This window comes from Poecilia formosa, unplaced genomic scaffold (assembly GCF_000485575.1).
Source record: "Poecilia formosa unplaced genomic scaffold, Poecilia_formosa-5.1.2 Scaffold11, whole genome shotgun sequence".
In the NCBI taxonomy this organism is placed as follows: Eukaryota; Metazoa; Chordata; class Actinopteri; order Cyprinodontiformes; family Poeciliidae; genus Poecilia; species Poecilia formosa.
In genome coordinates, this window is record NW_006799950.1 from 855,005 (window position 1) to 867,404 (window position 12,400).

Genomic DNA, 12,400 nt, shown 5'->3' on the forward strand with positions numbered 1-12,400 from the left:
GGCGCTGGTGGAAATGGACAAAAAAAAAAGCTGCATTTCAGGAGCTCCTCCTTCCAAATGTGTTATTTATCACGTTCTTGTTACAATTTAATCATCAACAGATTAGCTTAAATCATATTTAACAGGTTAAGAAACAAAGTCAAAATCTCTAAGGTTCATCCTGATTGTTTGTTTGGGATCGTACGCAGTGACACTTTATGTTAGGGAGCTTGTCAGGTCAGGGTAGTCGAGACCCCAGAGGGGACACGCTCATAATCAGGAAAGGCAGCCATTCTGACAGCTAACAAGCTGGAATATCACAATATGACTCTGTGGCAACACACACAGGCGGCCTAATGAAGTTTTTATGGGCCTGGTTTGAGGCTATTCGGTGCTTGCATTTCACTCTGGGCCAAGTTCAAAACGGTTATGCATACAGTTGGCAAACAGCCGTGCCCGGAGGCCAGTGAGTGGCCGATGCTCTCACAACGTCCTCCAGTGTAAGGATTTGTGAGGCATTAATGCGTTGTGGCTTTTGCAGACTTCACATGCGTTTCAGTTTACATCAAGACTGAGCTCCCTGAGAGCTAAAATAGAAACAGACTGACGACTTAAATCAAAGTTGGGGTTGTCTTTATAATAATCTGCTGCAATCCATAGAGATTACAAAATGGCAAAGAGCATGTTTGCTACCAGACTTGCAATTTTTCAGCCTGCAACATGCTGACAGTTCTTAAAATATTGCGTCACCATTCCACATTTACATTATTAAGGGTCTTTTTTTTTTACCCTACAGTATTCGCCTTACAGAGGAAGAGTGCCATAAAGACTCCAGTCACATTACAACCATAAACTTGAATTATTTTTATATTGGTTTTATGTGACAAACCAACACAAAGTAGAGCAGAGCTGTGGAACGGGAGGAAAATGTTATGCGCTTTTCAAAGGTTTGTGCAAAACTAAAATATCTGGAGAAAATGCTGACATCCACATCTCAGATTGAATCTGTCGTCAGGACAACTACTGGTCAAATCTAGCCTTTCTGGAAGACTAGCAATAAACATGTTAAAAGAAAACCTCACAAACATTCTAATTAATGTTTGATAACAGCCATGTTTGGTCTACAGCAAACATGTGAAAGTTTTGGCAAGATGAGGCCAAAACTGTGCTTTTAGTCCTACATGCAAATCAAACATGGCAATGGCAGCATCATGCTTTGGGATGATTTTTTAGCAAGAAGAGTGAAGCTACATATAAATATCTTGAAGTTGGATGAACAAGAAATCTTGTTAAAACTCGCAAAAGACTTGAGACCAGAGTAAGAAAAATGATTTATGCAACACCAGTCGCTAACACGAAATGGCTTTTATTCAGCATCTTCATATATTACAACAGCCCAGTCAAAGTCCAGGCCCAAAATCAAATTTAGAATTAGTGGGAAGACTTACTGCCACCTAAGCTGACTTAGCTGGAACTATCCTGAAGATGAATAGGGGAACACTCAGTCTTTAGATATGCAAAGCTGGTCGAGACACACACCAGAATACTGCAGCAAAGCTGGTTCTACATATTATAGGAGAGCTGAATGCAATTCAGGCCACACTTTTCAGATCCTTTGTTGTAAAAAATGTTAAGTCATGCCTCGTTTTCTTTCGCTTTACAGTGATACACTAAGATGTTGTAAAAAAGAAAATATGATATATATTAAATGGATAATATTAAAAATGTTATCCATTGATTTGATGTACTATTGTAATCTTAAATGCCATGTTTTATTAGCGGTTAGTGTGAAATCATCATAGTTAAAACTTGCGAACACTAGCCTGATTAATGTGTGTGTGTGTTTCACTTAATGGAAATAGTTACCGAATAAAAGAGCTTCTGAATATAAATCTTATATAAAAATTCTGACTATACTCTACATTATATCTGTTATAGTCTGACTGTTCTGTGGAGATTATTTGTGTTTCTCTTCCCCTCAAATTGCAGGTTGATATTTCACCTTGAGGAATTTGTCCTTTAGCATCTGAGAGCTCTGTGCCACTCAGCACTTTTTTTTACCTCCCGGACTCTGGAATCATTATCAGCCACTGTTGGGTATTTAAGCAGAAGCCAAGTCTGTTCTTTGATTTTTCCGCCACCACTCTGACATCCATAACTCCCACTGATCTGCCTAAGATGGACAACAGTAAAGTGAAGCTTTGAGGGAAATCGTTGCCTGAGAAGGGCGGACACTCTTGCATCGAAAAGAGTGCAGTTCTGAACATTGACCATTTTAGCTGAATGTTTTCAACATATAAATGCCATAAAATCAGATCATTTTACTCTCATTTTTGAGACAGCTTGCTTTCCTCTTGAGATGCTTGAAAAATCAATAACACTATAAATTTTGAAGTCGACAGAAAAAAGGAGGAGTATTAACTCTGAGAAATCAAAGAAGTCCAGCAACATTGTAGGAAAAAATCTTTTTCATACAAGTTTTCCATACACCAAATGCCTCTGGGGATTTGTGTGTAACTGATGGATCAATTTAGTATTCGTTTATCTGAATAAATTAGAAAAATTATGAAAATGTATCTTAATTATTGAATCTAAACAGTGGAACTCCAATTATATTGACTTATTACACTCAGCATGGCATAGTTTAAGTCTTTATTTCTGTTTGTTTTGATTATGGCTTACAGCTATTGCAAATCCAAAAGTCTGCTTCTCTGAAAATACAATATTCCATAATGAAATTTTTTATTTTTTTTTAAATATAGAAATGTGATGTTAATGAAGGACTTCTCACTTCTCCAGCAGACACTCACTGCTGGTAGGGAAGGTCAGACAAGATCTTCACTAAAGATGGTGGCTGTTACACAGTGTTGTATCCAACCATTAATCAAAAGTTTAATGGAAAGAAAAAATTGTGGTAGAAAGAGATACGGCCCTGTTTAAATTTCTGGAGAAATTTAAAAAGGGCCTGCCAAAGTGTGCCTGTCAGTTGGAACCCGCCACCCGCATTTAGCATTCTAATGCTAAAAATTAGCATCAAAGCTAAAGTAAGCTACAGTGTTCTCAACAGCAGGTGGAGAGTCACAAGCATGTTTAGTAACATGGACTTACTCCATTCAGTATGTTAAAATTAGTGTACAAGCTAAAATTAGCCAAAATGCTACTGTTAGCCTAAATGTTGCCAGTGGCATGTGGGGTATAACTAGCATATTGTCTTACATTGACTTCCTCCGTTATGTGTGCTAAACATGGTTAATAAATAAACAAAATAGCTAAAATGCTTATTTTAGGAAAAAGACTACTGTTAATGTGGGGAGTAGCTACTGCTAATGTTTGTGCAAATGTTAATGCACTGCCTTCTGATTTTTACTTTTACAAAAGTAGAAATCAGATGTATACTTCGTGGCACTTCGTTACCAGAAAAAAAAAAAAATAAAAAACACTCGCCTCTCTCTTAACACCAAATTAATTATTTTTTATAAAAGGTAAGCTCATTTGAAATATTGCTCATCTCCTTAGACACAAGAAATTTACAGATGGTAAATTTTGCAAAAATAAAAATCAGATGTTTACTACATGGCACTTGGTAACCAGAAAACAAGCTCTTCTCTTAGCAACTGATTAACAACAAATATGATTTATACTTCGTGGCAGTTCATTGCCAGAAAAAAAAGCTCATCTCTTAACACCAAATTAATTATTGTTTACAAAACACAAGAAATTTTAACTTTTCTGAAAAATTCACCAACTGCACATTTCTTAAGAGTTATAAAATAAGTAGTACTTGAGAAGAGCAGAAGAAATCTTATGTTTTTTGAACAATGACAATATTTGTTGTTAATCAGTTGCTAAGAGACGAGTGTGTTTATTGGTAAAAAAGTGCCACGAAGTAAACATCTGATTTTTATTTTGCAAAATTTACCAAATGTAAATTTCTTGTATCTAAGCAGAAACGCAGTATTTTAAAAGAGCTTATGTTTCATCAATAATTAATTTGGTGTTAAGAGATGAGCATTTTTTTGTTTTTGTTTTTTTTTTCTGGTAGCAAACTGCCAACTTTTGTGCTGAATGTCTGTTTTAGGGTTAGGGTTTTCAGTCAAACCTGACAGGCTTAATGGAGATGTGTGATTTCATATTCCACCAGGATGTTAATTTTCCAACAGCACCAGTCCTCTGCCAATCCTGTCAAATATATTAATCCCACTTAATCACAATAGTTTTACCCTGTTTGCTGGACAGCAAATTGGCCAGACCTACACCCCATCAAGAGTATTGTCAAGAGGAAGATAAGAGACACTAATCTTGATGAGTTGAAAGCCACTATCAACCTTAACACCTCAGCAGAACCACAGGCTCATCACATCCTACCACACTGCAAAAGTAGCTAAAGGCAGTATTGAGTGCAGATACTGTACATTGCATGGACATACCTTTTTTATTGATCAATAATATTCTAGTAACATGAGAAACTGAATCTGAGGTTAGCTGTAAGCCACAATCATCAAAAGTCATCAGAAACCAAAGCTTTAAAAAATATCTCTGAGTGTAATGACTCATAACTTTTACTTTCTTGTAAGGGTGGACAGTATGGACTCAGGGTTTCCTCCAGTGTATTATAAACTTGCCGGCTCTCCAGGCTGTGCTTGTGCCCCCACCAGGCTTAGCATTGCTTATTTATTTAAGTTTTTTTTTTCTTTTAATGTTTGCATTTTTTAAGACATTATAGTTGGTGTTCAGATATTAATCTTCCAATAACTGTCAAGCGCCCCAATCACTGGGCTTGGCAAGTTTTCCGGGGGAAACCTTGGGACTTGAAGTTTTATCACAACATTTTGTGGTACTATAGTGATAAAAGTAAAAGTGACAATAAGAACTGTTTATGTATTCTTTTTTAGGGAACTGTATGGCTCTGACTGAATGGCACAGAACCCACAAATGCTCGTCTTGAAGAAAAAAAACATGTATAATATGCTTCTTTTGGGCATCAGTCACTTAAAGAAGTGTGATTTGTAAAGTAAACTGCACACAGTAACTGCATTGAATCATATTTTCAAATATACATGTATTTATTGGTGGTTTGATTGAACAAAAAGTGGACAAAAGAGTAAAAAAATAACATTCCAACAACATGGACAGTCTGGGGGATCTTTAAATGTCAAAATTTGAAATTTATCATGACGATAAATGATAAGAAATGTATCACGATAAATGATGAGCGATATGATAAATGCCCATCCCTAATTATATAATGAAAATGCTCAAATATGTGTGTATGATATCCCAATTTGGAGAGATGTACCTGTAGAACACCAACAGAGAACTGGAGCGGTGGATGCAGACACACACCTACCGTTCATGCCGTTGTAGATGCTCCGGTGGTGCGGTGACAGCTCGTCACCAGCTGGCCTCCTCTGCCCCTCCCTCACGGGACTGCCAAACTTTGCGTGGTCCGGGCTCACACTGTACTGGTGCCTGTGAGTTTCAGGGCTGCCGCCGTGGATCATGCAGCCCTTTTCGTGGTGCTCGCCGACCCCCAAATGTGCATGCCGGGGCTCGGGACTCCCGCAGCCTGTGGTGCTAATACTGCTCCGCTTGTACTTCTGATAGAGCTCCCCGCTGCCTCCCTGGCCCAGGAAGTGCTGCCTTTGGCCCAGTAGGAGATCCGAGCTGTGGTGCTTGGGGTGCTGCTCCGGGCTCCGGTGGCCTATGTTGCGCCCGTACTTCTCCGGGCTCAGGCCCCGCATGACCCGGCTGTGGTCGGGCACGGATATGGAGCCACAGCGGGGCCGGCAGAGCTGGGGCAGGGTGTACGGATACTCCAGGCTCGTGCTCCGGTGCCGCCCAGCCGGGAGCTCTGGGCTGGACACCTCCCTGTCCGCTCCACCTATCCCGCTGATGCTGCTACACCTGGGTTTGTGCAAAAGTTCAGGGCTGCCTTTCTCCCCGCTGCTCCCAATGCTGCCCACACCTGCAGAGAGGTGAGTCTGCTTGTGGTGAGGGTGGTCCGAGCTGTCGGCGCTGCCTGCACTCGAGGTGCTGCTCCCATCTCCCACGTCCCTCATGAGAAGCCCCTGGCCTGGCACCAGCAGCAGGCTGTTCTGGCTGTCTATTGAGTTGCGGCATCCTCCCATCCCCACGCCCCCTCCGCCTCCGCCTCCCCCTACCACACCCCCTCCTCCACCCGAAACTCCCTTCTCGTCATCCAGCAACAGGCAGAGCTCCTTCAGCTCCAGATTCTCCCGGATCACCTCCTCCTGTCTGACCTCCAGCTCCTTGAGCTTCTGCAGGTACAGGGTCACTTCCTTGCGCATGATGCTGGCGCTGTACCGTCCGAGACGCTGCCACTCCCTGGACACGCGCTTCCCTTTCTGACGGTCATCATCTAAGAAACAGCACAAGTCCCGCAGCTCACGATTGTCCTCTTGCAGCTTCTGGTTGATGTCCTGGTGAAAGGAGAAGAAAAACATGCAGAAAAAAAGAAATATGGGAAACTTGACTGCAGTCGGAATATAATTAACATTTTAAATGGCTACCAGTGCATTCTTGCTATTATTTTTATTCTAGTCAGGTTTTATATCGATTTCTGATTCTCTTTGACTTTGAGAAATACAACTAGAGAAGAAAATGCAGCAGAGTCTCTGATAGTTTTGAATACAATAGAATATGAATATCAAAGATACAGTATGTCCCATCTGATTTTTCAAAGTACGTGCAGTTTGTTGATCCACTTACAAGACAAAAAAAAAAAAAATGATGGGAGCATTTAATAATAAAAAACAAAGGTTACGTTTTCCAGTAATTAATCTGCCGATAACGATCAGATTTTATTTAAAGAAAATCAGACGAGTCGGATTGCTAGCTGTTTGATTGGTGCATCAGAGATCAGCAGTATATACTGATTATACAATATTTCCTCCATGCAGCTCAGTCAGTATTTCAAGTTTCAGAGAAGTCTCTTTACGGTAAACAGTCAGTAAATCAATCAGTAAATCCTATTCTTGAATGAATCGCAGCTTAAGTTTTATTTAAGACTTTAAAACCTTTCCATTACTATTTTTTTTTAAGTTGCATGAGCTGTAACTTGATAATATTATCAAGTTAGCTTATAGATCAAGTAAAAGCAGTATTCTAAACAAAGTCTGGTTTTCTTCAAGATATGACTTTCTGATTTAGTATTTTACTGATTCCATTTTCTTCTGTGGGTCATAATGTATAGAAAAAACATTGTGCTGCAAGTTTGTTGATAGTGGTAGTGACTTTGAATCCACAGGAAAATACAAGATCTGTGCTTTTTATTCATTACTATCTATGCTTCAAAGCATTTTTCTCTAACCTTTCTCTGACATATATTCCTCAGGGGGATTTTTACGTTCAAAGAAACAGCATGGTGCTTGTTGATGCATTTGCAGAGTAAAATTAGAGGGAAATTTGATGGATTGCATCAAAAGGCTATACAAAAAAAAATCAAATCTGATCTCTGATCAGAGCCAATCAAGATAGAATTATTGATTTAACATAGATCAAATGCATCATATTTCATGCATGCGTCTCAGTGGAGTAAAAACTTGAGCAGCCTGATTTCTTGTTAATGATTTGTAAATCATCAGGAACCAAAGCACGTCAATAACCCACATGCTTTAGAATAAATCACAAAGTTGCACCAAGTTACTTTTAAATTGTTTTTGAACCTTAATTATTTAAATCCAATATCTCCATTAATTATGAAAATGCTTATTTTTAATTTCATAACCTAAAAAAAAGCTTAAAAATTGGCTAACAGTAGAGATACTCTGAGCAGACTTTTCCTGACTGATGTTTTTTTTTATTATTATTATTTTAAGCACCATAGCATGAAAGCGGGGGGTGGGTGGAACAATGTGCAGCAGGCTTCATTGGTTGAGTTAATTTTGAATCCAGCAGCAAATAAAGGAATTACAGGATTATCCTCAGACCCAAAGGATGTGCACCAGAATACAAAGCTGTTGGCCGATGCCTTCAGAGAACAAAAAATGGAAGTTCATAGCCTTTATGCATTTAATGATTTAGAAAAAAAACAAAAGTCGAGTCTGTTTTTCATTAATTAGTGCTTGACCTGCCAATCACCGCTCAGAAACGATCGAGAGAAAAATCGTCCAATTTCAAGTGGTGAATCTCCTATTCATCACGCTAAAAAAGCTGCATCCATTACATGATTTGATTTATATTCCCCACTCTTTTAGATATCACCCCGTCACCGCGTGCAATCGTAATGAAATGAAACCTTAATCCTCTCTGATTTCCCCTTGAATAAACAGTAACTGCATGCAGTCAGTGAGATACATATAACGAGGAAGGCCGGGTTCAGGAGCAGAAACGACACCGCACAGAACATTTTGCATTAAAAGCAACATTAGAGCACTCCTTTGTCACCTCCAAAAGACCTCCCTCCCCTTCGCCTGTGACAATTTAACTCTCACCTAGATCCTCCCTCTCCCTCTCCTCCTGTCAGAGCCTCCAGCTCTTTCCAGTGTAATTAGGCCGCTTGGATGGGCAGAGGTGACAAGGTCCCTGGGAGAGGCAAACGATCCCTGTGTGCTGCTGAGGCTACCTCAGGCAAGTCTCAACTTTAATTGTAAACACTGTGGACATAGTGCCACATTACCCTTATTAGAAGAGGTAGTGACTAAGATTAGTGTTGGTGAGAAAGGCTTGGTGAATCTTCAGGTTCATTACATCTTGTGTAAATCTGCAGCGTTTTTGCGAAGGTATTCACGTCTTCTGGTTATAGGCTACAACAATCACTCATTTCAGAGCGTGGTTGTTGTGGTTTATGCTAACAAAAAATAACCAAATAAAATAATTAAAAAAAAAAAAACATCTTGTGTAAAAACATCCCCCCGGCCCCCAAGTAAAAAGCTGAAGGGTGTGACACCCGCTATTCCGTTTACGCTGATATCCCAAATAAAATCAAAAGTACAGGTTAATTCATCACCTGAAGATTGAAACACGACTAGAAACAATACCGATATGTAGTCACACACCTAAACTGACAGAGAAGGAAAGTATTCAGAGAAGGAGAAAAGAGGCCTGTGGTACCTCTGGAGGAGTTGTAATGATCTACAGCTCGAGCGGAACCATCTGTGCACTCTACAAATTTGGCCTTTGAGGTACAGTTACAAACAAAAAGCAATTGCATTTTGCCACAAGCCACGCCTACACACACACAGCAAACATATGTAAGAAAGTAATCTCGTCATATGAAGCTAAAGTTACCCTTTTGCTTATAAGCAAAATACTATGTGTGGCAGAAAACTAATACTTTACATCCCCCAGACCACACCATCTCCAGCAAGTCAGAAGATGGAGGGAGCTAATTACAGAACATTGCTAGAAGAAATCCTGTTAGAGGCTGCCAAAGTTTTGAGAATGTGGTAGATTTCCAGCAAAACAACCATAAACATCCACCAAAGCTACGATCCAATGGTTTAGATCAAAACCTATTCAAGTCTTAAATGTCCCAGTAAAAGTCCAAATCCATTTAAGTGGCAAGACACAGTTCATCTAATCTGAGCGCCATCTAATTATGTCAGGAGAATTTAATTTAATTGCACACCACACTTTTCAGATCTTTTGAAATTTGACTCCACCGTGTAATTTCAACCTAAAAATGAGAACTTTTTAGTTCATATGTCACATAAAATCCCAGTCAAGCACATTGAAGTCTCCCGTTGTGACGTGACAAAAAACGGAAAAGTCCAGTTCATGGTGAATACTTTTTCAAATGCACTGGATGTGCAGGAATTTCAGGAGAGAGACAGCTCTGGGTGCCAAGCCCATAATGTCACTGATTCTGCTCAAAAGCACAGTAACTCAACCTATAGGCTATGAAACCGAATCTGATTGGACTTCCTAAGCCTGCAAGTTTAGCGTGGGCATGCACATCCACAACGCAGGCCCACGGAAAGAGACAGCGAACTTTCAGTGTTATCTTATCTGGCATCATGGTTGCTGATTGCTTGATAAAGAGCTGAATATTCCTCACGTTATGCGCGCTCTCAGGTGCGCCTCAAACCTATGATCTCATCCTTTGCAAATGCGCGGCCCTCCAACCTCCTTCTTTTCCTCCTCCTCCTCCTCTTCCTCACCTTCAGCCCCCTAATCTCGTTTAGGTGCAGCTGGAGGCTGCGGTTGACCTCTCGGATGAGATTCCCGTGGTCCAAAATCACGCTCATCTTATCGGCCTCAGACCGCCTCAGCCGGCGCACCAGCTCCTCTTTGGTCCACCTGAGCAGCTCCTCGTCCGTCAGACCTGAGATGTCTTCGGCCGGACTTTCACTCTTCGCTATGGACAGCTGGAGCTGGGGCTGGGGCTGGGGCTGGAGCGGCGGAGTTGCCTTCTCCATTGGCACAGCTCCTCCGGCACCGACAAAGGGCAGAAAACACTCGCGGGTTCGTCAAGCAGCTCCGCTCGCTTCCAATCCGACCTGCAGAGGTTGAGGAAGCGGGTTACCGTTTGGTAATCAGCGGCATAGTTCGGCCTCTGTGCTGCCCTCCACTCTCCCACTCTCTCATAGAGCAACAGCTGACGATGCCGGGCTGAGTGCAGCACGGCGGAGAGGATGCTGTGGACTCCTTATCGCTGCATCATCCGACTCTATGCAGCGGATGCACGGCGTGATCCCGGTCCGGAAGGGGATGAAAGTGGAAGAAGGTTTACCTGGATGTGAAAGCGGTCAGAGGCAGAGGAGGGAGTCATCTGTGCAAAGCAGAGAAAGGGAGAGGAAAAAGCTCTCTCCTTCTCTCCTCCTCTCTGCCTTTCCCTCCTGAAGCTCTCTCATCCCCCCCAGAGGTTTGCGACTCTGTGAAAACACAGCTTTCCTACGGCGCCACCTAGTGATGGGTTTCGTATCAAAAGGCTACATGGAGCAGTCCTATTCAAATATGAACAATATACCTGTTAGGTGTTATATTAAATCATTTAAAAATAAAAATGTCAGTTGTCTTAAATTAAAGGGTGTGCTACTTTATTTATTTTTTATTTTTTTACTTGAGAAGCTACTTTATAAAACATAAAGCTCGAAGGTGAGTGGAGTACCCAAAAACTGCACTCAAGTAAGAGTGGTGATACTTCAACATAATTTTATTCAAGAAAAAATAAAAAGTAGCCATGCAAGAAATTACTCAAGTAAGAGTAAAGAAGTATTTTGTTTGAATACTCACTAACTGATCCAAACTTCAACCATTTAAAGTTTAAAAAAATTACATCAGATGGAGAAAAGTACAAAGAAATGTGAAAATGTTAGTTCTTTAAAGAATAGAATTAAAATAATCCATATATACCATCATAACAACATAACAAAATCAGGCAAAATAAATATTTAACCAAATAATATCTGTCGAGTTTATTGTGCAAATTTGAATATGACTTTTCCATGTAACCTTTCGATTTTAAACCCATCATTAGTGAGAACAGAGCATTTCCTGTGGTTTGTATTAGCCATTTGATAGAGATTTGCACAATTGACTTGAAATTGGCCCCATGAAGGGCCAGTTTCCACAATTCATGGAGTTTGCAACCAAGGCTGAGTTTTGTTGATCTTATGCAGCTTACGGCATTCCAGGATTGGCGTGTGTGGCATTGAGTTGTTGACTTTCTTGTAATCGATCCAGGCAGGTTTGTTTGTCTGGCTACTGTTCTGTGAACCGACAGTTGGTGTTTAGTATTTTTACCAATGCCTTTCTGTGCCTCTGTCATGTATTGAGCCATGTGCCTTATCTTAGCCACTATACCTTACAGGTTTTTGGCCAATAGTTGGATGGGATTATTCCCTTCTGGATGACTTTCATTATCAGGGCTATTGGGCCCTTGGTCAGCCATTCAGAGTGGGTACCATTTTGCAGCAGTTTGTTCATTTGTGTCATTATGCTCTGGAGAGAAGTCCAGAGCCTAATGACAGGCTCTGGACTGTCATTAGCCAATGAGTATGGATCATATCTGGCTTTAGAGCTGCCCAGTTCTTCATACTTGAGAGGATATCTGCCATTGTGATGTTCATCTGACTTTGTTCAGGGAGATTAGTGTGGTTTGCATTAGCCACTGTGCATCATTGCTATGTGATGCCTCTTTCTTCCAAATACCTTTCCAGTATTGTTCAGTCTTCAGCCTAGAAGGGTGGCTTATATTACCCCGCACTATGGACTTGGTTCCCATACCTCGAGATTGACACATGCGCATCAGACCACAAAAAAAAAAAAAAGTTTCCTTGAAAATGTTTTGCTTGGAAGAAAAAGGTTCTATCTTTCAGTGCTATTCCTCAATTTAAACATATAGAATACAGCACAACAATGTAACGTACCAAAATCAGTAAAATTTGGAAATATATTCAGTGTTACTATACGCCTCTTGGTGGCACCATTGACCACTTTTAGTCTTATACAGTTATAT

The 12,400-nt window shown here is 40.5% G+C and overlaps 1 protein-coding gene across 3 annotated transcripts in view; it reads right to left on the bottom strand.

Annotated features, from left to right (window-relative positions):
- The window catches only part of LOC103131650 (coiled-coil domain-containing protein 85A-like), a 35,877-nt gene extending 25,066 nt beyond the window's left edge, over positions 1-10,811 (bottom strand). For 2 of the 3 annotated variants that reach the window (XM_016666359.1, XM_007543352.2), the window contains exons 1-2: positions 10,101-10,810; positions 5,327-6,419 (exon numbers count right to left, since the gene is read on the bottom strand). In XM_016666359.1, coding sequence (XP_016521845.1) covers positions 5,327-6,419; positions 10,101-10,358 — 1,351 coding nt within the window. In that variant the 5' untranslated portion in view covers positions 10,359-10,810. Of the gene's footprint in view, positions 1-5,322; positions 6,420-10,100 lie in introns of all 3 variants that reach the window. The other variant, XM_016666356.1, reaches the window with a different exon arrangement.
- Positions 10,812-12,400: the final 1,589 nt, after the last annotated feature.